General features: G+C 37.8%; 1 protein-coding gene across 1 annotated transcript in view; it reads left to right on the top strand.

Moving 5' to 3' along the window:
- SYCP2L (synaptonemal complex protein 2 like) overlaps nucleotides 1-24,038 on the top strand; it is a 103,614-nt gene that overhangs the window by 35,117 nt on the left and 44,459 nt on the right. The window contains exons 16-17 of the mRNA XM_086708372.1: nucleotides 22,121-22,169; nucleotides 23,655-23,802. Of these exons, the coding sequence (XP_086564498.1) occupies nucleotides 22,121-22,169; nucleotides 23,655-23,802 (197 nt within the window). The remainder of the gene's footprint in view (nucleotides 1-22,120; nucleotides 22,170-23,654; nucleotides 23,803-24,038) is intronic.

Raw genomic sequence — 24,038 nt, 5'->3', positions numbered from 1 at the left:
AAGGTTCTGGATGGCTTGATCTTCTATCCAGACCACTAAAACTTTCTCTAGATAAGCAATTAGGCTGTTTTGCTTTATTATTTTTTTTATTTTTATCTTTTTAAATCACTGATCACTGGAATAGCACTTCTAATTTACGACTTTTCCTTTGCATTCACAATTTGGCTGACTGCTGCAAGAGGCCTAGCGCTTTCAACATGGCTTCCTGAGAAAGTTTAATCATTTCTAGCTTTTTAAAGCTTTGAGGGAGAGAAAGTGTGCCTCTGCATATGAGTGGGAGAGGAGCCGAGAGAGAGGGGGAGAGAGAATCCCAAGCACCCTCTGCACTGTCAGTGCAGAGTCCCATGAGGGACTCAATCTCACAAACCATGAGATCATGACCTGAGCCTAAATCAAGAGTCGGACATGTAACTGACTGAGCCACCCAGGCACCCCTAATCATTTATAGCTTTTGATTTAAAGTGGAAGACATACAACTCTTTCTTTTACTTGAACACTTAGAAGCCATTGTAGGGTTATTAGTTGGCCTAATTTCAATATTGTTGTGTCTCAGGGTGGCCTGAAGAGAGATGTGGAAGCGGATGGTTGTGGCACGGGTTGTGGTGCCTGAAAACAATCATGATAGTAACCTCAAAGCTCACAGATCACCAATAACAAATACAATGGAAAAGTTAGAAATATCGCAAGAATTACCAAAATGTTACACAAAGACCTAAAAGAGCAAATACCATTGGAAGAATGGTACTGAGAGACTTGCTTGATTACAGGGTTGCCCGAAACTTTAAATTTGTAAAAACAACAAAAGCCCAGAGTATCTGTGAAGGGGAAAAAATCCAAGTGCAATGAAGCAAGTGATGCCTATATTCTGTAATATTGATCTATTGATCAGACTTTACATATCATCCGAATTACTGTAGCTTTACTATCTTAACTGTATCTCATTTTGAAATGAGGTAGTGTTAGTCTTCCAACTTTTTTAAGTTGTTTTGACTATACTTAGTCCCTTTCATTTCCATATAAATTTTATCAGTTTTACAAAAACAGTCTTATAGATTTTGACTGGGATTGTATTAAATTTGTCGATCAATTTGGGGAGAATTGACATTGTAAGACTGTTTTCATGGTCTCAAACCTGGTATATGTCTTCATTGATGTAGGACTTTCTATTTAAAAAAAATTTTTAACATTTACTCAATTTTGAGAATGAGAGAGACAGAGCATGAGAGGGGCAGAGAGAGGGAGACACAGAATCCAAAGCAGACTCCAGGCTCTGAGCTGTCAGCACAGGGCCCGATGCGGGGCTCGAACTCAGGCTGCGAGATCGTGACCTGAGCTGAAGCCGGACGCTTACCCGACTGAGCCACCCAGGCGCCCTTATGTAGGACTTTTTAAATTTTGCTCAGTAATGTTTTATAGCCTTAAACCTATAAATCAGGGGTAAATTTAGAAAAATATATAAGTTTTCCATACTTTTATGTTCTTTTAAAATTTCAATTTCTGGTTGCCTATCCTATAGAAACACAGTTGATTTGTGTATATCGATCTTAGATCCTGCAAACTTACTAAACCAACTTAATATTTTTCATAATCCACCTGATAGAATTTTATTTAACATCCAGCTCCTCGTAAAATTATAACTGCCTTTTCCTTGTGATGAGAACTTCTATGGTCTACCCTTAGCAACTTTAAAACATGCCATGCAGCAGCATTAACCATAGCCATCATGTACATTACAACCCCGGTATTTATCTTCTAACTGGAAGTTGATAACTTTGGACCACTTTCCTCCACTTTTGACCACGCCCACCCTCCCAACTTCCACCTCTGGTGACCACAAAACTGGTCTTTGTTTTCTCTGGGTTTGCGTTTTTATTTACTTTTGTTTTCATTCAAATATAATTAATACACAGGGTTAGGGTAGGTTTGGGAGTACTGTATAATGATTCAACAATTCTGTACATTTCTTAGTGCTCATCAAGATAACCATACTCTGAACCCCCTTTATCTTTTTCACTCCTCCTCCTCCCCACCTCCCCTCAGGCAACAACCAGCTCTTTATATTTAAGAGTCTGTTTTTTTGTTTCCTTTATTAAATTCAACCTACGAGTTGCAATCATACAGTATTTGTCTTTCTCTGACTTCCTTCACTTAGCCGTATACCCTCTAGGTTCATCCATGATGTTGTAAATGACAAGATTTTATTTTTTTATGGTTGAGTGATACTCCGGTGTATATTTACACCACATTTTTCCTCATCTATAAACGGGCATTAGTGTTGCAATTTTAAGTTGATTTTTTTATTCCATATATAAATAACATACTATAGTATTTGTCTTTCTTTGACTTATTTCGCTTAGCGTGTCTTCAAGGTCCGTCTGTGTCATTACAAATAGCAGGATTTACATTTTTATGGCTGAATAGTGTCCCACATCTTCTTTATCTGTTCATCTGTCAAAAGGCAGGTTGTTTCCATATCTTAGTTATTGTCAATAACACTATAATGCACACGAGGATGCAGATATCCCTTCCACAGTGATTTTATTTCCTTTGGATATATATCCAGAAGTGGAATTGTTGGATCGTATGGTAGTTCTTTTTTTAATTTTTTGGGAAACCTCCATACTAGCTGTTCAGTCTTCCATAGTGGCTGTATCAGTTTACATTTCCACTAATAGGGCACCAGGGTTTTCTTTCTTTCGCATCCTCACCAACACTTGTACTCTCTTGTCTTTTTGATAGGAGTTCTAACAGGTGCGAGGTAATACCTCATTGTGGTTTTGATTTTTCTTTCCCTGAGTAGTGGTGTTGAGCACCTTTGCATATACATATTCGCCACTTGAATATCTTCTCTGGAAAAATTTCTCCTCAAATCCCCTGCCTTATTTTTAAATGAGGTTGCTTGTTTTTTTCTGTTATTGAGTTGTAGGAGTTCTTCATATATTTTGGATATCAACTCCTTACCAGAACAGGATTTGCAAATACTTCCTTCCTTTCTGTAAACCACATTTTTTATTTTGTGTTTCTTTTGCAGTGCAGAAGCCTTTTAGTTTGATGTAGTCCCAGTTTTTAAATATTTGCTTTTGTTGCTTTTGGTGTTCCATACAAAAAATTGTTGCAAAGACCAATGTCAAGAAGTTTTCTTCGTGTGTGTGTGTGTGTGTGTGTGTGTGTGTGTGTTTCTAGGAGACATGTGGTCTCAAGTCTTACATTTAAGTCTTTAATCCATCTGAATTAATATTTGAGTATTGGAAGAAAGGGGTCCAATTTAATTCTTTTGCATGTGGTTATCCAGTTTCCCTGCATCACTTATTGAAGAGACTGTTTCCTCATTGAGTGCTCTTGGCCCCCTTTTCAAATATTAGTTGGCCAAATATGTCAGAATTACCTCTGTCAATATTCTTTGTTCTGAAAACTATTTAGTATGATGTTAGTATGCTTTCTTTTTATTAGTGTAAGTATGGCAAATCTTTTCCTATCATTGTGCTTTAAACCTCTTTGGGTCTGTATATTTAAGGCGGGTTTATTACAGGCAGGATTTGGTTGTGCTTTGCTATTTATCTCAGTATGATGGTCTGTTCTTTAATTGGGAGAAACCATTTACATTTCATATGATTATATGGTTGTATTTGTATTCTATTACCTTGCTATTTGTTTTCTATTTGTCATGTCTGTTTTTTGTTCCACTTTTCCTGATGTGTTTTAGATAAATAGAATATGGTTAATAACTCCATTTTATCTCCTTTGTCAGTTTATTTGGTATAACTTTGGTGGTTTTTAATAGTTTATGATCTATATACACATTTAACTTACCATCCTCAATCTTCAGGGAATATTATATTGCTTTACACATCAGCCCTTAAACATGACTTGAGTTTTTGCTACTTTTATCATGCAATTTACTTCTACATAGGCTATAAACTTCTAATTTTATTATTATTTCTAATTGTTATACTTTGTAAAAACTTTAAAAGTAAGAATTTATGTTTTGTCACATACTAACTAGTTCTGCTCTTCATTCCTTTGTGCAGGTCTGTTGCTGATGAATTCTTACAATTTTTACATGTCTGATAAAGTCTGCTTCAACTTTGTTTTTGAAAGATATTTTCACTGGATATAGAATTCTAGGCTGAGTTTTTTATTCCAATAATTTAAAGATGCTGCTGCATTGTTTTCTCACTTGATTGTTTCTGATGAGAAGTCTGTTATAATTCTTATTTATTCCCTTATGTGTAAGGTGATGTTTTTCCCTGATAGTGCTTTTCAGATTTTCTCTTTATTAATAATTTTAAACAATTTCATTGTGATGTGTCTTGGTGTAGTTTTTTGTTTTTGTTTTCATGTTTCTTGAACTTAGGGATTGTTGAGCTTCTTGGATATGTTGGCTTATAGGTTTTTTTTTTTTTATTAAATGTAGGAAATTTTAGCCATTACTTCTTGAAAGATTTAGTCTTATTCGCTTTTTCCTGTCCTTCAAGGTCTCCAATTCTACATGTTAGCCTATATTGTACAGCTTACATATGAATTTTTAATTTATTGTGATTTTTTTTACTGTTTGTTTTTTAAATTTAATTTCAAGCTAGTTAACATACAGTGTAGTCTTGGCTTCAGGAATAGAACCCAGTGATTCATCTCTTACATATGACACATAAGAGATGGTTTGCCTCTTATGGTTTGCCTCCCTCTGTTTTTTCCTTTTCCTGTTTTTTTCCCTTTATCTTATTTTTTTCCCCTTCCTCTGTGTTCATCTGTTGAGTTTCTCAAATTCCACATATGAGTGAAATCATATGATATCTCTTTCTTTGACTGGCTTATTTCACTTAGCATAATACCTTCTAGTTCCATCCATATTGTTGCAAATGGCAAGATTTCATTCTTTTTTCATCACCAAGTAGTATTCCAGTGTGTGTGTGTGTGTATACATACATACATACATACATACATACATACATACATACCACATCTTCTTTGTCCATTCATCAGTTAGTGGACATTTGGGCTCTTTCAATAATTTGGCTATTGCTGATAGTGTTGCTATAAACACTGGGGTGCACGTACCCTTTCAAATCAGCATTTTTGTATCCTTTGGATAAATACCTAGTAGTGCAATTCCTGGGTCATAGGGTAGTTCTATTTTTAATTTTTTGAGGAACCTCCACAATGTTTTCCAGAGTAGCTACACCAGTTTGCAGTCCCACCAACGGAGCAAAAGTGTTCCCCCCTCTCCACATCCTTGCCAACATCTGTTGTTTCCTGAGTTATTAATTTTAGCCTTTCTGACAGATGTGAGGTGGTATTTCATTGTGGTTTTGATTTGTATTTCCCTGATGATGAGTGATGTTGAGCATCTTTTTGTGTGTCTGTTAGCCATCTGGAGGTCTTCTTTGGAAAAGCAGCCTTTGATGTCTTCTGCCCATTTCTTCACTGGATTATTTGTTTTTCCGGTGTTGAGTTTGGTAAGTAGTTTATAGATTTTTGGATACTAACCCTTTATCTGATATGTCATTTGCAAATATTCTTCTCCCATTCCATCATTTGCCTTTTAGTTTTGTTGATTGTTTCCTTTGCTGTGCAGAGCTTTTTATCTTGAGGTCCCCATAGTTCATTTTTGCTTTTATTTTCCTTGCCTCCAGAGACCTGTCAAGGAACAAGTTGCTGTGGCTGAGGTCAAAGATGTTGTTGACTGTTTTTTCCTGTAGGATTTTGACGGTTTCCTGTCTCACATCCTTTTTGAATTTATTGTTATGTATGGAATAAGAAAGTGGGCCAGTTTCATTCTTCATGTCGTTGTCCAGTTCTCCCAGGACCATTGTTAAAGGAACTGTCGTCTTCTACATTAGATACTCTTTCCTGCCTTGTCAAAGATTAGTTGGCCATATATTTGTGGGTCCATTTCTGGGTTCTCTATTTCATTGATCTATGTGTCTGTTTCAATGCCAATACCATACTATCTTGATAACGATAGCTTTGCAATACAGCTTAATGTCTGGAATTGTGATGCCTCCAGGTTTTGGTCTTCTTTTTCAGCATTACTTTGGCTATTCAGGTCTTTCCCTGAATACAAATTTTTGGATTGTTTGTTCTAGCTCTGTGGAGAATGCTGGTGTTACTTCAACAGGGATTGCACTGAATGTGTAGATTGCTTTGGAGAGTATTGACATTTTAATAATATTTGTTCTTTCAATCCATGAGCACGGAATATTTTTCCATTTCTTTGTATCTTCTTCAGTTTCCTTCATAAGCTTTCTATAGTTTTGAGCACACAGGTCTTTTACCTCTTTGGTTAGGTTTATTCCTAGGTATCTTATGTTTTTGGTGCAATTGTAAATGGGATTGACTCCTTGATTTGGCTTTCTGTTGCTTCGTTATTGGTGTATAGAGATCAACCAGTTTCTATACAGTGATTTTATATCCTGTGACTGTGGAATTCATGTGTCAGCTCTAGCAGTTTTTGGGTGGAGTCTTTTAGGTTTTCCATGTAGAGTATCGTCTCATTTGCAAAGAGTGAAAGTTTGACTTCTTTCTTGCCAGTGTGGATGCCTTTTATTTCTTTTTGTTGTCTGATTGCTGAGGCTAGGACTTGCAGTCCTATATTGAACAACAGTGGTAAGAGTAGACCTCCCTGTCATGTTCCTGATTTTGAGGGGAAAGCTCTCAGTTTTTCTCCATTGAGGATGATGTTAACTGTTTTCATATTGGTTTTTATGATGTTAAGTTATATTCCTTCTATCCCTACTTTCTTGAGGGTTTTTCTCAAGAAAGGATGCTGTATTTTGTCAAATGCTTTCTCTGCATCTACAGGATCGTATGGTTCTTATCCTTTCTTCTATTAATATGGTGTATCATGTTGATTGACTTGCAAATGTTGAACCAGCCCTGAAGACCAAGAATGAATCCCACTTGATTATGGTGAGTAATTCTTTTAATGTACTGTTGAATTCGATTTGCTACTATCTTGTTGAGAATTTTTGCATCCAGGTTCATCAGGGATATTGGCCTGTAATTCTTTCTAGTGAGGTCTTTTCCTGATTTTTGGAATCAAGGTAATGCTGGCTTCATAGAATGAGTTTGGAAACTTTCCTTCTATTTATATTTTTTGTAACAATTTGAGAAGAATAGGTCTCTTCTTTAAATGTCTGGTAGAATTCCCTTGGGAAGCCATCTGGCCCAGGACTCTTAATTGTTGGGAGACCTTTGATAACCGCTTCAATTTCTTTGCTGGTTATGGGCCTGTTCAAATTTTCTAGTTCTTCCTGGTTGAGTTCTGGTAGTATGAGAGTGTCTAGGAATTTGTCCATTCCAGGTTGTCCAGTTTGTTGGCATATAATTTTTCATAGTATTGTCTTATAATTGTTGGCATTTCTGTGGTTTTGGTTGTGATCTCTCTGCTTTCATTTGTGATTTGATCTATTTAGGTCTTCTCTCCTTTTGAGAAGTCTAGCTAGGGGATTATCAATTTTATTTATTCTCTCAAAGAACCAGCTCTTAGTTCATCTGTTCTACTGACCTTTTTTTTTTTTTAATTCTGTATCATTTATTTCTACTCTAATATTTATTTCCTTTATTCTGCTGGCTTTGGACTTTATTTGCTGCCCTTTTAGGTGTAAGGTTAGGTTGTATAGTTTGGGACCTTTTTGCTTCTTGAGATAGGCCTGAATTGCCGTGTATTTTCCTCTTAGGACTGCATTTGCTGCATCCTAAAGGTTTTGGACTGTCATGTTTTCATTTTCATTTGCTTCCATGTATTTTTTTAATTTCTTTAAATTCCTGGTTAACCCATTCATTCTTTAGTAGGATGTTCTTTAACCTCCATATCTTTGAGGGCTTTCCAAATTTTTTTCTTGTGGCTGATTTCAAGTTTCATAGCATTGTGGTCTGAAAACCTGCATGGTATGATCTCAGTCTTCTTGTACCTGTTGAGGGATGATTTGTGACCCAATATGTGATGTATTCTGGAGAATTTTCTCAGTGCACATGAGAAGAATATGTATTCTTGCTGCTTTAAGATGAAATGTTCTGAATATTTCAGTTAAGTCTATCTGGTTCAAGGTGTCATCAGCGCCATTGTTTCCTTATTAATTTCTGCTAAGATGATCTGTCCATTGTTGTAAGTACAGTATTAAAGTCTCCTACAATTATGGTATCTTTATCAATCAGTTTATGTTTGTGATTAACTGGATGCACCCAAATATATAAACCAAGTTGGGAGTACTATTTACAATTGTTAGCTCTGCTTGATGAATGACTTCTTAATTATGATATGATGCCCTTCTTTATCTCTTGTTACAATCTTCATTTTAAAATCTAGTTTGTCTGATATAAGTATGGCTATTCCAGCTTTCTTTTGACATCGATTAACATGATACACGGTTCTCCGTCCCCTCACTTTCAATCTGCAGGTGTCCTCAGGTCTAAAATAGTCTCTTGTAGGCAGCATGTAGATGGATCTTGTTTTTTTTAATCCATTCTGCATCCTATGTCTTTTGACTGGGGCATTTAGTCCATTCACATTCAGAGTGATTAGAAGATATGAATTTAGTGGCATTGTGTTGTCTGTAGATCTCATGTTTGTGGTGATGTTTTCTGGTCCTTTGTAGTCTTTTCTGCTTTCCACTCAGAGTCCCCCTTGGGATCTTGCAGGGCTGGTTTAGTGTTTACAAACTCCTTTAGGTTTTGTTTCTCTGGGAAAGCCTTTATTATTCTGAATGACAGTCTTGCTGGGTAAGGATTTTTGGCTGCACATTTTTCCTGTTCACACTGAATATTTCCTGCCACTCCCTTCTGACCTGTCAAGTTTCAGTGTAGAGGTCTGCTACTACCCTTGTGTGTCTACCCTTGTAGGTTAAGGACCTTTTGTCCTTAGCTGCTTTCAGAATTCTCTATCCTTAGATTTTGCAAGTTTCACTATGCCATGTTGTGGTGTTGACCTGGTCCGTTGATTTGAAGGCTGTTCTCTGTGCCTCTTGGACTTGAATGCCTGCTTCCTTCCCTAGATTAGGGAAGTTCTCAGCTATAATTTGTTCAAATAAAACTTCTACCCCTCTTTCTGGCTCTTCTTCTGGGACTCTTATGATACAGATACTGTTTCATTTCGTGGAATCCCTTGGTTCTGTAAGTCTCCCCTCATGATCTAGTAACTTCCTTTCCCTCTTTTTTTTTCCCAGCTTTATTATTTTCCATAGTTTTATCTTCTATTTCAACTATTCTCTCTTCTTCTTCCATCCTCGCTGTCACTGTATCTAGTTTGTTTTACATCTCAGCCATAGCTTTTTTTTTTTTTAATTCATCCTAACTAGTCCTTACATCTTTGATCTCTGTAGAAGAGGTTTCTCTGGTGGCTTCTATGCTCTACTCAAGCCCAGTTATTAGTCTTATGACTGTTGTTCTAACAGTAAGTCCCTGGCTATGATTTCTTGACCTTTCTTTGGGGGAGAATTCTACTATCTTGGCACTTTGGCTAAGCTTATGTCTTTTGTGTTTTAAAAGCTTGTTATGTGTCCTGCACCTGAGAGTACTACTATATTAGAAAGGGGTTATACGCTGTTCAGGGCCTAGCACTCCAGGAAGTGTTTCTGGTGTATGTTTTGTGCACTCTGCTATTGGGTTTCGGCTGCTCTATCCCACTGGTCAGTCCTCTGCAGAGCTTCTCCTTGTTTGCATTGGTAGGGTGTTTGGACTTTTAATTAAGTGTACTTTTATTTATTGAAATAACCCTGGGGAAAAATGGGGGTGAGGTGGGGAGGCCTAATCCCATAAAAAGAGAGAAGGAAAGGGAACAACAACAAAAAGGGAATAAAAAAAATTTAAGGCTGATTTCAAGGAAAAGAAAGGGAAAAAAGAGATAAGAAGGAAAAAGAAAAGAATAAAAAACCCAGTCCAAGAAAAAAAAAAAAAGATAAGATGACAAAAAACAAATCAAACTATGAGCCTGATTGCAAAAGAAAAAAATGAGGAAAAAAGAAACAGCTGTCTGTTGGTGCCTAGGGATGCTCACTGTGCTAGTCTGAAGAGGAGGCTGATGTTGGCTCAGTGTCCATCTCGCCCCCGTAAATAAGCAGTTGCCAGACATGGAGGGGCAGGGTTTGGTGTAAGTGGATCCTGCCTCCGCTGGGGTCCACTGTGCTCCTCCCTGAAGTACCACCTTTTTGGTTTTGAGAAGGAAAATGGTGCCACCCCACTCTCTCATCCCTAGACCAGGGCTCTCAACCCCCACTGTTCTGGTAGCCCTCCCAGAATAGCAAGGGCAGTCAGCTTGCCCTGCATCACAACGATCCTGTACTTCCTCTTTGGCACACATCAGGGATTCAAAACCCAAAGTTTTAAAGGACTTGGCATGGATCCATTCCTCTCCTGAGTGGAGCCTCTCCACGCTGCTGATGAAAGGCCTTTGGCTGACACCTGCAGGGTCTTCTGTCTTTGGGGAGGCAATAAACAGTCTCCCAAAGGTACTCCAGGAAGGGCACTGTTCTCTCCCAGTGTGCCCCAGAGTTCTCTATACCATGCTATGCACTCCATGGCCAGCTCCCTCCTTACAAACATGCACCATGGCGCCACTCTGGAGAGTCACGCACTTCTGAAACCTCAGAGTTTGATCTCCAAAAGATGTTTGCAAAAATGAACTAGGACATTAGCACTTCTTGTTCCCCAGTCCATGGTCCAGAGAGGTTTTCCTCCCGTGGTAACTATATGCCACACTTTCTCAATGCCTCCTTCACTTGCTCTCCCTTTTATCTCTCCATAGAAAGGATTCCCTCCCCTCCATGGCTGTGCCATTTTCTTTCCCCCAGTTCACATCACATACCTCTCTCCTGCCAAGCTATCTCCCTCAAACTGTGGAGATCCTTCTGCCACTCCACAGATCTATTTCCTGGGTGTCCCAAGTAATCTGACCTCAATATAGTTGTGTTTGAGGGACAAGGATAGCCCAGGGTCCCCCTAATTCTCCACCATCTTAACTCCTCTTTGTCTCTACCCTGATTCTCTCTTGCTGCTTTAAATTTTTTCTTTTTAGCTACTTTTGGTCACTTTAATTAATATGCATCTTGTTGTGAATTTTAGGTGACTGAATTTTTGGGAGGGATCTTGGGTTGAACTTAGGATGGAATCTCTGTACCTCCTGGATCTGGATATCTGTTTCCTTTCCTTGATTAGGGAAGTTTTCAGACATGATCTCTTCAAATTTCTGCCCCCTTTTCTCTCTTCTGGGATTGCTATAATATGAATGTTACTATGTTTGATGGAATCAGAGTTCCCTAAGTCTATTCTCATTTTGCATAGTTGTTTTTCATTCAGCTTAGACTTTCTATTCTGTCTTTCAGGTCATTAATTCATTTTCTGCTGCATCTAGACTGTTATTTATTCCATCAAGTATATTTTTCAAATTTCATTTATTGAGTTCATCTCTGTTTGGTTCTTTTTAGTCTCTGTGTTAAGGGTCTTACCGATGTTCTCCACTCTCAAGTCCTGTGAGTATCTTTATGATAATTACATTAAATTCTCTATCAGGCATATTACTTCTGTCTGTTTTGCTTTTGTCTCTTGGTTTTGGTCCTATTCTTTCACTTGGGAGATGTTTCTCTCATTCCGTCTGACTCTGTGTCTATTTCTATGTGTTAGAAAAGTCAGCTACTTCTCTTGTTCTTAGGAGGTTCTGTTCTGTAGTGCCCTGTACTACAGTGTCCCTTGTTCCCCAGGGACTGGGACTTCAGAGAGTGTCTCTTATTTGTTTTGCATATGCTCTGCTATTGAATCTTGGCCTCTTTTACCTTCAGTCCAGATCTCTGCAGATCTCTGCTGCCCTAATGTGGGCCAGCAAGGTGTTTGGTGGTCTGCTTGCAAAATGAGACCCACCCATGCCGCTACTCGAACTGAATTCCCACAAAATGTGGGGGTCAGGAGATGTGGTATTGGCGGTGTTTGTGCTGGTCTTCTGGGGAAAGGGGTCTGTCGTGATGGGGCTGAGACCAGAGTGACTCGGAAGGGCTGATGCACTGAAGTATGTGGGGTTGGGGGTATGGGATATTGTGGTTTGGTGCAAGCAAGTTAAATAAGGCGTGCCAGGGCCACTTAGGTGACCATTGTTTATGCCGGGGCATGAGGGAGGGAAATAGCATCTGCCAGCTCCCTTGTTGTTGGAAGGGTACCCTCATGATCCCTGTCCCTCCAGGCTGCTCCCTGAAATGAGCAAATCACCCTCCCACCTGCCCCCAGCATTATTCATATTCCTAGTTCTAGCTGTATATACACAGGCTTTTCCTCCTGTTGTCTCTTTAATGCTGTCTCTCTCATGTCATCTGGGCTCCCCCAGATCCAAGCTTGCCAATTTTTAAAATTCCAGGCTTTAAGTCTGGCTGATTTTACAAACTTATAAATTCAGCTTCTTACTTTCAAAGGCAAATGTTACAGAGATCTGTCCTCCCTATTTGTGGGCTGCCCAGTGCCGAAGTCTGTTTTCTGCCCTTCTCTGCAACATTGGTTCTATTCCTGCTGCAGATGGCCACTGTCCGTTTTACTCCCAGAACCTGTCTTTGCCTTTCCTACCTTTGATGTGGCCTCTTCCCTACCTTTAGTTGTGTAGTTTGTTCTGTCAGTCTTGGAGTTGTTTTGGGGGTTTATTCTGACATGGTTCTTGTCCCCTTGTATCCACGGGACAAGATGAACTTAAGGTCTTCCTACTCTACTATCTTCCTAGCCAACTCCCCAAACTGATGGTTACCAGAGAGGAGATGGGGGAAATAGGTGTACTCTTTAATCCCCATCCCCTATCGAAAAGTACGTTTATTCTATATGCTAACTAACTTGGATATAAATTTAAAAATAAATAAAACAAAAAATACATTTATAATGATGAAAAAATAAACGATACTAGATATAGAAAACCCTATAGTTTCCACCAAAAACTACTAGAGCTGATAAATGTAAAGTCAATATACAGAAATCTGTTGCATTCTTTTACAGTGATAATGAAGCAGGAGAAAGTGAAATTAAGAAAACAACCCCATTGACAACTACACCAAAAACACTAAAATAGGCAGGAATAAACCTAACCAAAGAGGTGAAAAACCTGTACTCTGAAAACTATAAAACACTTGTAAAAAATTTCAAGTTGATGCCAAGAAATGGAAAGACATTCCATGCACATGGGTTAGAAAGACAAATATTGTTAAAAACGTCTATACTACTGAAAGCAATCTATACACTTAATGCAATCCCAATTAAAATGCCCGTGGCATTTTTAATGGAGCTAAAACAATTCTATAATTTGTATGAAACCATAAAAGATAGTGAATATCCAAAGCAATCTTAAAACATAACAAAACTGGAGGTATCACGATTTCAGACTTCAGGTTATATTACAAAACAGTAGTGATAAAAACAGTATGGTGCTGGCATAAAAATTGACTCAGATCAATGGAATAGAACAAAACCCAGAAATAAACCCACAATTATGTGGTCATTAAATCTTTGACAAAAGAGAAATGGATATACAGTGGGAAGAAGACAGTCTCTTCAACAAATAGTGTTGGGAAAACTGGACAGCCACTTGCAAAAGCATGAAACTGGACCACTTTCTTTCACCATACACAAAAATAAATTAAAAATAAATTCAAGACCTAAATGTGAGACCTGAAACCAAAAACATCTAGAAGAGAACACAGACAGCAATATGACATTAGCCATAGGAAAATTTCTGTTTGTTGCTTCTAGAGGCAAGAGAACTATGGAGTAAAAATAAACCATTGGGACTACTGCAAGATAGTATGTGGTGAAATGTTCAACAAAACCAAATGATAACCTACAGAATGGGAGAAGATATTTGCAAATAACATATCCAATAAAGGGTTAGTATCCAAAATATATAAAGAACTGATAAACTTCAACACCCAAGAAACAATCCCATTTAAAAATGGGCAGGTGCCATGAACAGACATTCCTCCAAAGAAGACCTCTGGATGGCCAACAGACACATGAAAATATGCTCAACATCATTCATCAGAAAAATGCAAATCAAAACCAAAATGAGATATTACCTCACACCTGTCATAATGGCTGAAATCAAAAACACAAACAGCAGGTGTTGTTGAGGATGTGGAGAAAAAGGGAACCTCTTGCATTCTTGGTTCTTGGTGGGAATGCTAATTGGTACAGCTGTTGTGGAAAACGGTATAAAGTTTCCTCAAAAAAATTAAAACTGAAATACTATATGATCCAGTAATCCCATTACTGGTTATTTACCTGAAGAAAACAAAAACACTAATTTGAAAAGATATATGCACCCGTATGATTATTGTACCACTATTTACAATAGCCAGGATATGGAAACCAAGTGTTCATCAACAGATGAATGGATGAATGTTAAAAATAAAACTATCCTATGATCGAGCAATCACCCACCTGTTATTTTCCAAAAACACAAAAACACTAATTCAAAGTTATATATGCACCCATATGTTTATGGAAGTTATTTACAATAGCCAAATGATGGAAGCAGCCGAGGTGTCCTCGTGTGAACTAATAAGTTTTAACATAAAATTAAAAAAAATTTCGAATATGCAGAAAAAAGAAATGGTTGAGATAATTTTTAGTGTATAGTTCAGTAGCATTAAGTACATGTACTTTGTACAACCATCCCCACTGAACTCTTATCCATAGAACTCTTTATCTTGCAAAAACAAACTACCCATTTTTTGTATAGTTGACATGCAGTATTAATTTCAGTTGTACATCCTAGTGATTCAACAATTATATATGTTTATGTATAAATTGGATACGTTATATAAATCACATAGTATTTCTCTTTCTCTGACTTCTTTCGCTTAGCAGAATACCCTCGAGTTCCATCCATCACAAATGGGAAGATGTAATCGTTTTATGGCTGAGTAATATTCCATTGCATATTGTACCATATCTTCTTTATTTTTTTAATCTGTCAGCGGACACGAAGGTTGCTTCCATATCTTCGCTATTGAAAATAGTGCTGCAGTAAACACAGGGCACATGTGTCTTTCAAATTATGTCTTTGTTTTATTCAGGTAAATACCTGGAAGTCGAATTGCTGGGTTGTACGGTATTTCTATTTTTAATTTTGAGGAAACGGCATACCGTTTCCCATAATGGCTGCACCAATTTACATTCCTACCTTTTCTCTACATCCTCACCAACACTTGTTATTTCTTGTTTGATACTAGCATTTCCAACAGGTGTGAGGTGATATCTCGCTGTGGTTTTGATTTGCATTTCCCTGATTAGTGGCATCTTTGCATGTGTCTGTTGGTCATCTTTATGTCATCTTTGGGAAGAGGTCTATTCAGGTCCTCCACGCATTTTGGAATTACTTGTCTTTTTGGTGTTGACTTATATCAGTGCTTCATATATTTTGGTTATTAACTCCTTACCCGATAAATCAGTTACATATATCTTCTTTCATTAAATAGGTTGTCTTTTCCTTTTGTCTATGGTTTCCCTTGCTGTGCAAAAGCTTTTTATTTTGGTGTAGTCCCAATGGTTTGTTTTTGCTTTTGTTGCCCTTGCCTGAGAAGACCATGAAAAATATTGTTATAGCTGATGTCCATGAGTTTACTGCCTATTTCCTTCTAGGAGTTTTATGGTTGCAGTTCTTCTATTTAGGCCTTTGTTCCACTTGAGTTTATTTTTTTGTATGGTGTAAGAAAGTGGTCCAGTTTCATTCTTTTGCACGTACCTGTCCATTTTTCTCAACACCACGTATTGAAGAGATTGTCTTTTCCCCATAGTATGTTCTTTACTCCTTTGCTGTAGATTACTTGACCATATAACTGTGGGTTTATTTCTGGACTGTCTGTTCTATTGATCTGTATGTCTGTATCTGGGCCAGTACCATACTGTTTTGATTACGAAAGCTTTGTAATATAATTTGAAATTTGGGACTGGGATACTGCCATTTTCCTTCTTTTTTTCTCAAGGTTGCTTTGGATATTGGGGGTCTTTTGTGGTTCCATACAAATTATTCCAGTTAAAAATACTCTGGTATTTTGATGGAGGTTGTATTGAATCTGTAGATTGCTTTGGATAGCATGGACATTTTAACAATATTATTCCAATTCATGAGCACAGTATATCTTTCCATTTATTTATATCATTTTCATTAGCTTTCATTAACATTCTACAGTTCTCAGAGTATAGGTCTTACACTACTTTGGTTAAATTTATTTTTAAGGTGTTTTTTTTTGGTGTAATTTTATATGGGTTGTTTTAACAACTTCCCTGGTAGTTCATTATTAGTGTATAAGAATGCAACAGATTTCTGTACACTTTGTATCTGCAACTTTACTGAATTCATTTATTCTAATAGTTTTTTGGTGGAGTCTTTATGGTTTCTATATGCAGTATTATGCCATCTGCAAATAGTGACAGGTTTTTTTTTTAATGTTTTATTTATTTTTGAGAGAGACAGAGAATGTGAGTGGGTTGGGGCAGAGAGAGAGAGAGAGAGGGAGGCACAGATTCTGAAGCAGGCTCTAGGCTCCGAACTGTCAGCACAGAGTCTGACACGGGGCTTGAACTCACGAGCTGTGAGATCATGACCTGAGCTGAAGTCGGATGCTCAACCAACTGAGCCACCCAGGTGCCCCGAATAGTGACAGTTTTACTTCTTCCTCATGAATTTGTGTTTATTTCTTGTCTGCTGCAGCTAGGCCTTCCAGTACTATGTTGAGTAAAAGTGATGATAGTAGCATCCTTATTGTCGCTGATCTTAGAGTAAAAGCTTTTGGCCTTTCACCATGGAGTAGGATATTAGGTGTGGGTTTGTCATATGTGGTTTTATTACGTTGAGGTATGTTTTCTTTAAACTTACGTTGAGAGTTTTTATTACAAATGGATGTAGAGTTTTGTCAAATGTTTTTTTCTGCATCTTTTGAGATCATCATATTACTTTTACCCTTCATTTTGTTAATGTGTGTATCACGGTGATTGATTTGTGGCTATTGTACCATCCTTGCATTCCTGAAATAAATACCACTTGATTGTGGTGAACGATCCTTTTCATGTGTTACTGAATTCAATTTACTGATATTTTTTTTGAGGATTTTTGAATCTATGTTCATCAGGAATATTGGTCTGTTTTTTTTTCTTTTTGTAATATAACTCTGTACCATTAAACTATAACTCCCAATTTCCCCCTCCCCGATCCCCTAGTCTGAATTTGACTAGCATAGGTATACCATATAAATTTGTCCTTTTGTGTCTGGCTTATTTCACTTAGCATAATGTTTTCAAGATCCATTTGTGTTGTAACTTTTGTTAGAATTTCCTTTCTTTTGAAGATTGAATATACATACATACCACATTTTGCTTATCCATTTATCCTTCAGTGGACACTTGGGTGACTTCCACCTTTTAGCTATTGTGAATAATGCTGCTATGAACATGGGTGTTTGAATACCTGTTTGAATTCCTACCTTCCATTCTTTTGCATGTATCCAGAAGTGGAATTTATGTAAAACAGTCTAGTTTTAATTTTTTGAGATTCTCTGGAACAACTGCATCATTTTATATTCCTACTAACAGTGCACAAGGGTGTAAATTTCTCCACCTCCTTGCCAACACCGTTGTTTTTGATAATAGTTGTGCTAATGCACGTAAGACAGTATCTTTCTGGGGGTTTGAGTTGCTTTTATAATTACTGATGTTGAGATTCTTTTCATGTGCTTCTTGGCCACTTGCATATGTTACTTGGAGAAATGGCCAAGTAATTAAATTTGCTTATTTATTGTTGAGTTGTAGGAGTTCTTTGCATATTTTAGATATTAACTGTATCAAATATGTGATCTGAAAATATTCCACTCTATGGGCTGTTTTTTCACTTCATTGATTATATATCTTGGTGCACAGAAGTTTTTAATTTGATAAAGTCCAATGTATTTTTTTCTTTTGTTGGCTATGTTATTGGTGTCATACTCAAGAAATCGTTGCCGGCAAGGTCCAACGTCATTTAAGTTTTTCTCTGTTAGGAGGTTTATTGTTTCAATGATTATGTTTCAGTCTTGGATCTATTTTGAGTTTCTTTTTGTATTTGTAGAAGGTCCAGCTTCATTCTTTTGAATGTGAATTTCTAGGCTTCTCAACACCATTTGTTGAGGAAATTATTCTTTCCCCGTTGAATAGTTTTGGTATCTTTGTCAAAAAATCATTCGGCCATATATGAGAAAGTTTTTTTCTGTGCACTCCCTTCTATTATTGGTCTGTATGTCTGTCTTCGTGGCAGCACCGCAGTGTTGTGACTGTCATTTTGTAGTAAGTTTTGAAATCAGGGAGTGTGACGTATTCAGTTTTGTTCTTGTTTTCCAAGACTTTTTTTTTTTTTTTTTTTTTTTTTTTTTGCATTTCTGAGTTCTTTGGGATATCATATGACAATTAGGATGGGTTCTCTTCTTTCTCAAAAAATTAGGATTTCTATAAGGATCGTATTGAATTTGTAGAATGCTTTGTGTAGTGTTGGCATCTTAATAATATTGTATTCTAATCCATGAACATGGGATATCTTTCCATTTTTCACCTCCTTGAGTCTATGCCTAAATAATTTGTTTTTGATGCTGTTGTAAATGGAATTATTTTCTTCATTTCCTTTGCAGATTGTTCTTTATTGGTGTATAGAAACACAACTGGGGCGCCTGGGTGGCTCAGTCGGTTAGGCGTCCGACTTCGGCTCAGGTCACGATCTCGCGGTCCGCGAGTTCGAGCCCCGCGTCGGGCTCTGGGCTGATGGCTCAGAGCCTGGAGCCTGTTTCCGATTCTGTGTCTCCCTCTCTCTCTGCCCCTCCCGCGTTCATGCTCTGTCTCTCTCTGTCTCAAAAATAAATAAAGGTTAAAAAAAAAAAATTTAGAAACACAACTGACCTCTGTGTTCATTTTGTATCCTGCAACTTTGTGGAAATTATTTTTTTTAATGTTGATTATTATTTTTGAGAGACAGAGACAGACATAGCACAAGTGGGGGAGGGGCAAAGAGCGAGGGAGACACAGAATCTGAAGCAGGCTCCAGGCTCAAAGCTGTGAGCACAGAGCCAGACATGGCACTCAAACTCACAAATCATGAAATCATGACCTGAGCCGAAGTCAGATGCTTAACCGACTGAGCCACCCAAGGAGCAAGCCCCCGGTGGAAATTAATTATTAAAGGACTAATAAGTAAATGTAACAAAATTGAAGCATACAAGATTGATATAAAAATCAAGTTTCTTTCTGTATGCTAGCAACAATCAAATTTTTTAGCATCACCATTTACAATAGTATTAAAAATGACATAGATAAGGATTAATTTGGCAAAAGATTTGCAAGACTTTTACACTGAAGAGTACAAGGTATTGCTAAGAGCTATTAAGGAAGATCTGAATAAATGGAGAGAGATAACTCTCTCTCATCATGGTATGGCAGCCTGAATGTTGATAAGATGCCAATTTTTCTCAAATTGATCTCTAATAGGTTTCATACAAACCCAGTTCAAATCCCAGCAGAGATTTGTGTTTTTGTTTTTAGAAATTGGCAAGGTATTTCTAGATTTCAGATGGGAATTTAAGGAACCTGTAACTCCCAGAACAAATTTCAAAAAGAAATACAAAGTGACTAATATATTATGTATTTCAAGACTTTGTATAAAGCTAACAGTAATCAAGAGAGTATGTTGTTGCCATAAAGGTAGATAAGTGGAACAGAGCAGGAAGTCTTCCTATGCCTATATGGACAACTGCCATGTGACAAAAGTGCAAAGACAATTCAGTGGAGAAATCACTTTTTCCAACAAATGGTGCTAGAACCATTGACTCTCTGTATATGCAACAAGATCGATGGTATTTGGTCTTTACATTCCACCACACACACACACACACACACACACACACACACACACACACAAATAACAAAATCAATCATAAATCCAAATGTAAAAACCTAACTGAAAGAAAGCATAAGAAAACATCTTTGTGACCTTCCATTAGGCAAAGATTTTTTAGATATAACACCAAAGTGCGGGCCATAAAAAAACAAATTGATAAATTGAACTTAATCAAAATTTAAAACTTTCAAAATAAAATTTAGGAGAATGAAGGGAGCAGATACACACTTGCAGAAAAAATTGGTAAAACCTGTACTTGTTAAAGGACTTGTACCCAAAATATGTTAAGTACTCTCAAAATTCAATAACAAAACAACAACCCGGTAAAAATATAGGCAAAAGATTTGAACAGCCACTTCAGTAAGGAAGATCTACAGATGATAGATAAGTACTTGTTCAATGTCATTAGCTATTAGGGAAATCAAGATTGAAATTATAAGATACTAGCACACATGTAGTACAGTGATTAAAATGAGAAATACAGACTATACCAAGTGTTGGTGAGGATGAAGAACAACTGGAACTTTATACACTGCTGGTAGTTTTTTAAAATGTTAAATATGTACGTGTCTTACAGTCTCGCTTCTCCACTCCTAGCCGTCTACCCGAGAGAAGGAACAGCATATGTCCACACAAATGAGTGTTTAGAGCAGCTTTATTTGTAATTATCCTGAACTGGAAACAACCCAAATGCCCATCAACAGATGAGTGCATAAACAGATTTTAGTATATCCACATGACGGACTACTACTCAGGAATAAAAAGAAATAAAAAGTTGATACACACAACTGAATAATCTCCAAATAATCATGCCAAATGAAAGAAGCCAGACAAAAAAGAGTACACGTTGTATGATTCCATTCATATAAGATACTAGAAAATGCAAACTAATTTATAGAGGCAGAAAGTGGATCAATGGTTACCCAGAAATATGGTGCATTAGCTTTTTCGTTTGTCTTTGATTTTGGTTTCATTGTGACAAAAACACTTAGCGTGAGTTCTACCATCTTGACACATTTTTAAGTGCAGAGCACAGTATTGTTAACTGTAGGCACAGTGTGAAACAATGGATCTCCAAAACTTATCCTGCGTCTTACACAACGTTATACCTATTGAAAAAAAACTCCATATTTCTCTCTCCAGCTCCTTTCAATAACCTCTCTATTGTTTCTATTGTTTGACTATTTTAGATATCGGATATCTAAAATATCAGATATGTAGATATCACGTTAGATATTCTAGAAGTAGAAGCATGCTCTATTTGTCCTTTTGCGGCTGGCTTATTTTATCAAAATGCCTTCCAAGTTTATCCATGTTGTTACATATTTCAGGATTTTCTTTTAATACTGAATAGTATTTGTGTGTGTCTGTCTGTAAGTAATGTATATAACACCACATTTTATCCATATTGTCTCCATAACTTGACTATTGTAAGTAATACGTAAATGAATATGGGATTGCCAGTATCTCGTCAAGCTCTTGATTTTAATTCTTTTGGGTGTATACCCGGAAATACAATTGCTGGATCATACGATAGTTCTACTTTTAATTTTTTGAGGAATTTCTATATTGTTTTCCATGGTGGCTATACCATTTTACGCTCCTACAAACAATTTGTAAGTGTTCCAATTTCTCCGCATTTTCACCAACACTTGTTATCTTTTGGGTGTGGTTGTTTTTTTTTTTAAATCACAGCGTATATCCAATAAGGAGTTAATTACCAAAATACCTAAGGAACTCCTACAACTCAATAGCCATAAAATCAGCCCAATTTAAAAAGCGGGCAAAGGACTTGAATACACACTTCTCCGAAGGCCATAAATGGCCAGCAGGTATATGAGAAATTGCTCAATATTCACTAATTATTGGGAAGAGCTTTCTTGTTAAGCTTCCTTGTTGATTCTAAGGAAGAGCCACGCAGGAAATGCCATTCTGCAGCATTGCCACACCTCCCTGCTTCCCTGCTGGTTTTAACTTGCCCTTCCCAGTTCTCTGTATGCCCGGCAGAGAAGAGTCCAACAAAGATTCCTTTGCTTTAAAGAACCAGTTGTTGTCTGGTAGAGAATCTATAGAAATGGGTTATAAGATAAGAAGTCGGTCTGCAGGATTGGGGGTGGGGGGTACCTCCCACACACTGGGCTCACAATCAGACAAAGGGCACAGAAAGGGGGGAAAAATGTCTGGGCTGGGCAGTGAAGGGAGGGAGAAGGCAGTGTTGACACAGTTCTGTTCATCTGACCTATTTTGTTTTAGGGCAGATTCTGCTTCCGAGGCGGAGAGAAAGCCAGAAACAAGGATGTCGGTAATGGAGTAACTTTACTTGTCTTAAGGCAGTTACTTTCAAAATTTCAGTTATCTGCAAGTCTTCTTCAAAATGTGTCCCCGCCCTGGTCCTTTATTATCTCTAATTAAATTGATTTGAGACTTATCATAAAAAAATTATTTCACTTTTAAAACGAAAGTCCGTTCTTGCTTTGTTAAAAAAGATTAAGTAGAAGAAAAGTGTTAAGGACCCTCTAGCACCTGTGATTTATCCTGAATTGAATCAGAAGTGTTGCTGAACTGAAATGAAATTATTTACTGTGAGTCCATAACGTGGTTTTTTTTCATTCCTATTTGCACCAACTTACACCCTTTCTGTGTGCCTCTCACTTCAGGAAGCACACTGCTCCAAGTCCATAGTCAGTGCATTTAAAAACTCTATAATGAACATTAAATGAAATTTTTTTTTCAACGTTTATTTATTTTTTTGGGGACAGAGAGAGACAGAGCATGAACGCGGGAGGGGCAGAGAGAGAGGGAGACACAGAATCGGAAACAGGCTCCAGGCTCTGAGCCATCAGCCCAGAGCCCGACGCGGGGCTCGAACTCACGGACCGCGAGATCGTGACCTGGCTGAAGTCGGACGCTTAACCGACTGCGCCACCCAGGCGCCCCTAAATGAAATTTTTTTAATTGAGATCATGGGCTTTCATCAAGTTAAGTCTCCATCTGGCTTGCTTTTAGCAATGGTCCTCACTCTGTGCTGCTCAGTCTTTGAACTGGAAACACGCTAGGAAAGCTGATGAGACTATTGGAGCCTGGGTCCCTTCCCCCAAAGATTCTGACTTAACTGATCTAGGGTGATGTTTAGGTCCTGGAAATTTTTAAAGCTCTCCCACCCCCAGGATTTGAGCAGGGGAGGGGCGGAGAAGGAGACACAGAATCTGAAGCAGGCTCCGGGCTCTGAGCTGTCAGCACAGAGCCCGGCCCCGGGGCTTGAACTCACGGACCATGAGATCATGACCTGAGCCGAAGTTCGATGCTTAACCAACTGAGCCACCCAGGCGCCCCAGGCTAGTCTTACTTTCAAAAATACTTTGAGGTTTAAATAGAAATTACTCCCTTGTTCGACTTTAGGTACTCTAAATGAAATGCTTGTCATTGCAAAAAGTATTTTTATAAATTCTTCTGTCACTTGCAATAATATTTTGAAGTTAAAAGTGTTGGGATGATATTCAGGTATGTCAGCTTCTGAACAGTCACCTATGGTCTCTTCAGTTGCAACTATTTTTGATGAGAGAGGACTCCCATCCCTCACAACAGCAGTTTGGTTGAGAACTGACTGATGAAACCTGTTCTTTTTCTCCCCTCTCCTTACTTCTCTGCCTTTACACTACAGGAGAGCGCAGTCTTCTAGAAGGAGTTACCGGTCTTTTGTCTGACCCTGTAGCGATATGTTTAATTGTACATAAAGGACACTGACACCCTGTGAATAGGGCTCATTTCTCATCTGTGCTTGTGAAAGTTCAATTACAGGAAACACCTCTTCTCAGAGAGTGATCAGGATTCGAGTACTGGGACCAGTGAACGATCTTGGACCAGTAACCAAAAAAGGAAATCCCTAAGACCGTATTCCGGGAGAAAAAAGACGAGAATTAGAAGTAGTGTGAGAAGTGAGTTTGGTCCGTGTCTTCTTTCAAGTCGTTTTTCAAATAAATCAGGCATTTTTCAGTTATGTGACGGAAGGAGGGAGGGTACCAAAGACAAACTGATTACGTGCCCTCCCTTCCCTGCTACGATTACGTTGGAAAGGCCAACATGTACGTCCACGAAACCATACGAGAGAATGTAGAATTGACCGATAATTAAATATGAGCTACAGATAAATGGAGTAGGAGTTCAGATAAGG

The sequence above is a fragment of the Puma concolor genome, chromosome B2 (assembly GCF_028749965.1).
Source record: "Puma concolor isolate L17-30 chromosome B2, mPumCon1.1.hap2, whole genome shotgun sequence".
Classification (NCBI taxonomy): domain Eukaryota; kingdom Metazoa; phylum Chordata; class Mammalia; order Carnivora; family Felidae; genus Puma; species Puma concolor.
The sequence above is the reverse complement of the archived record's forward strand: the minus strand, read 5'-3'. Positions and strand labels throughout refer to the sequence as shown.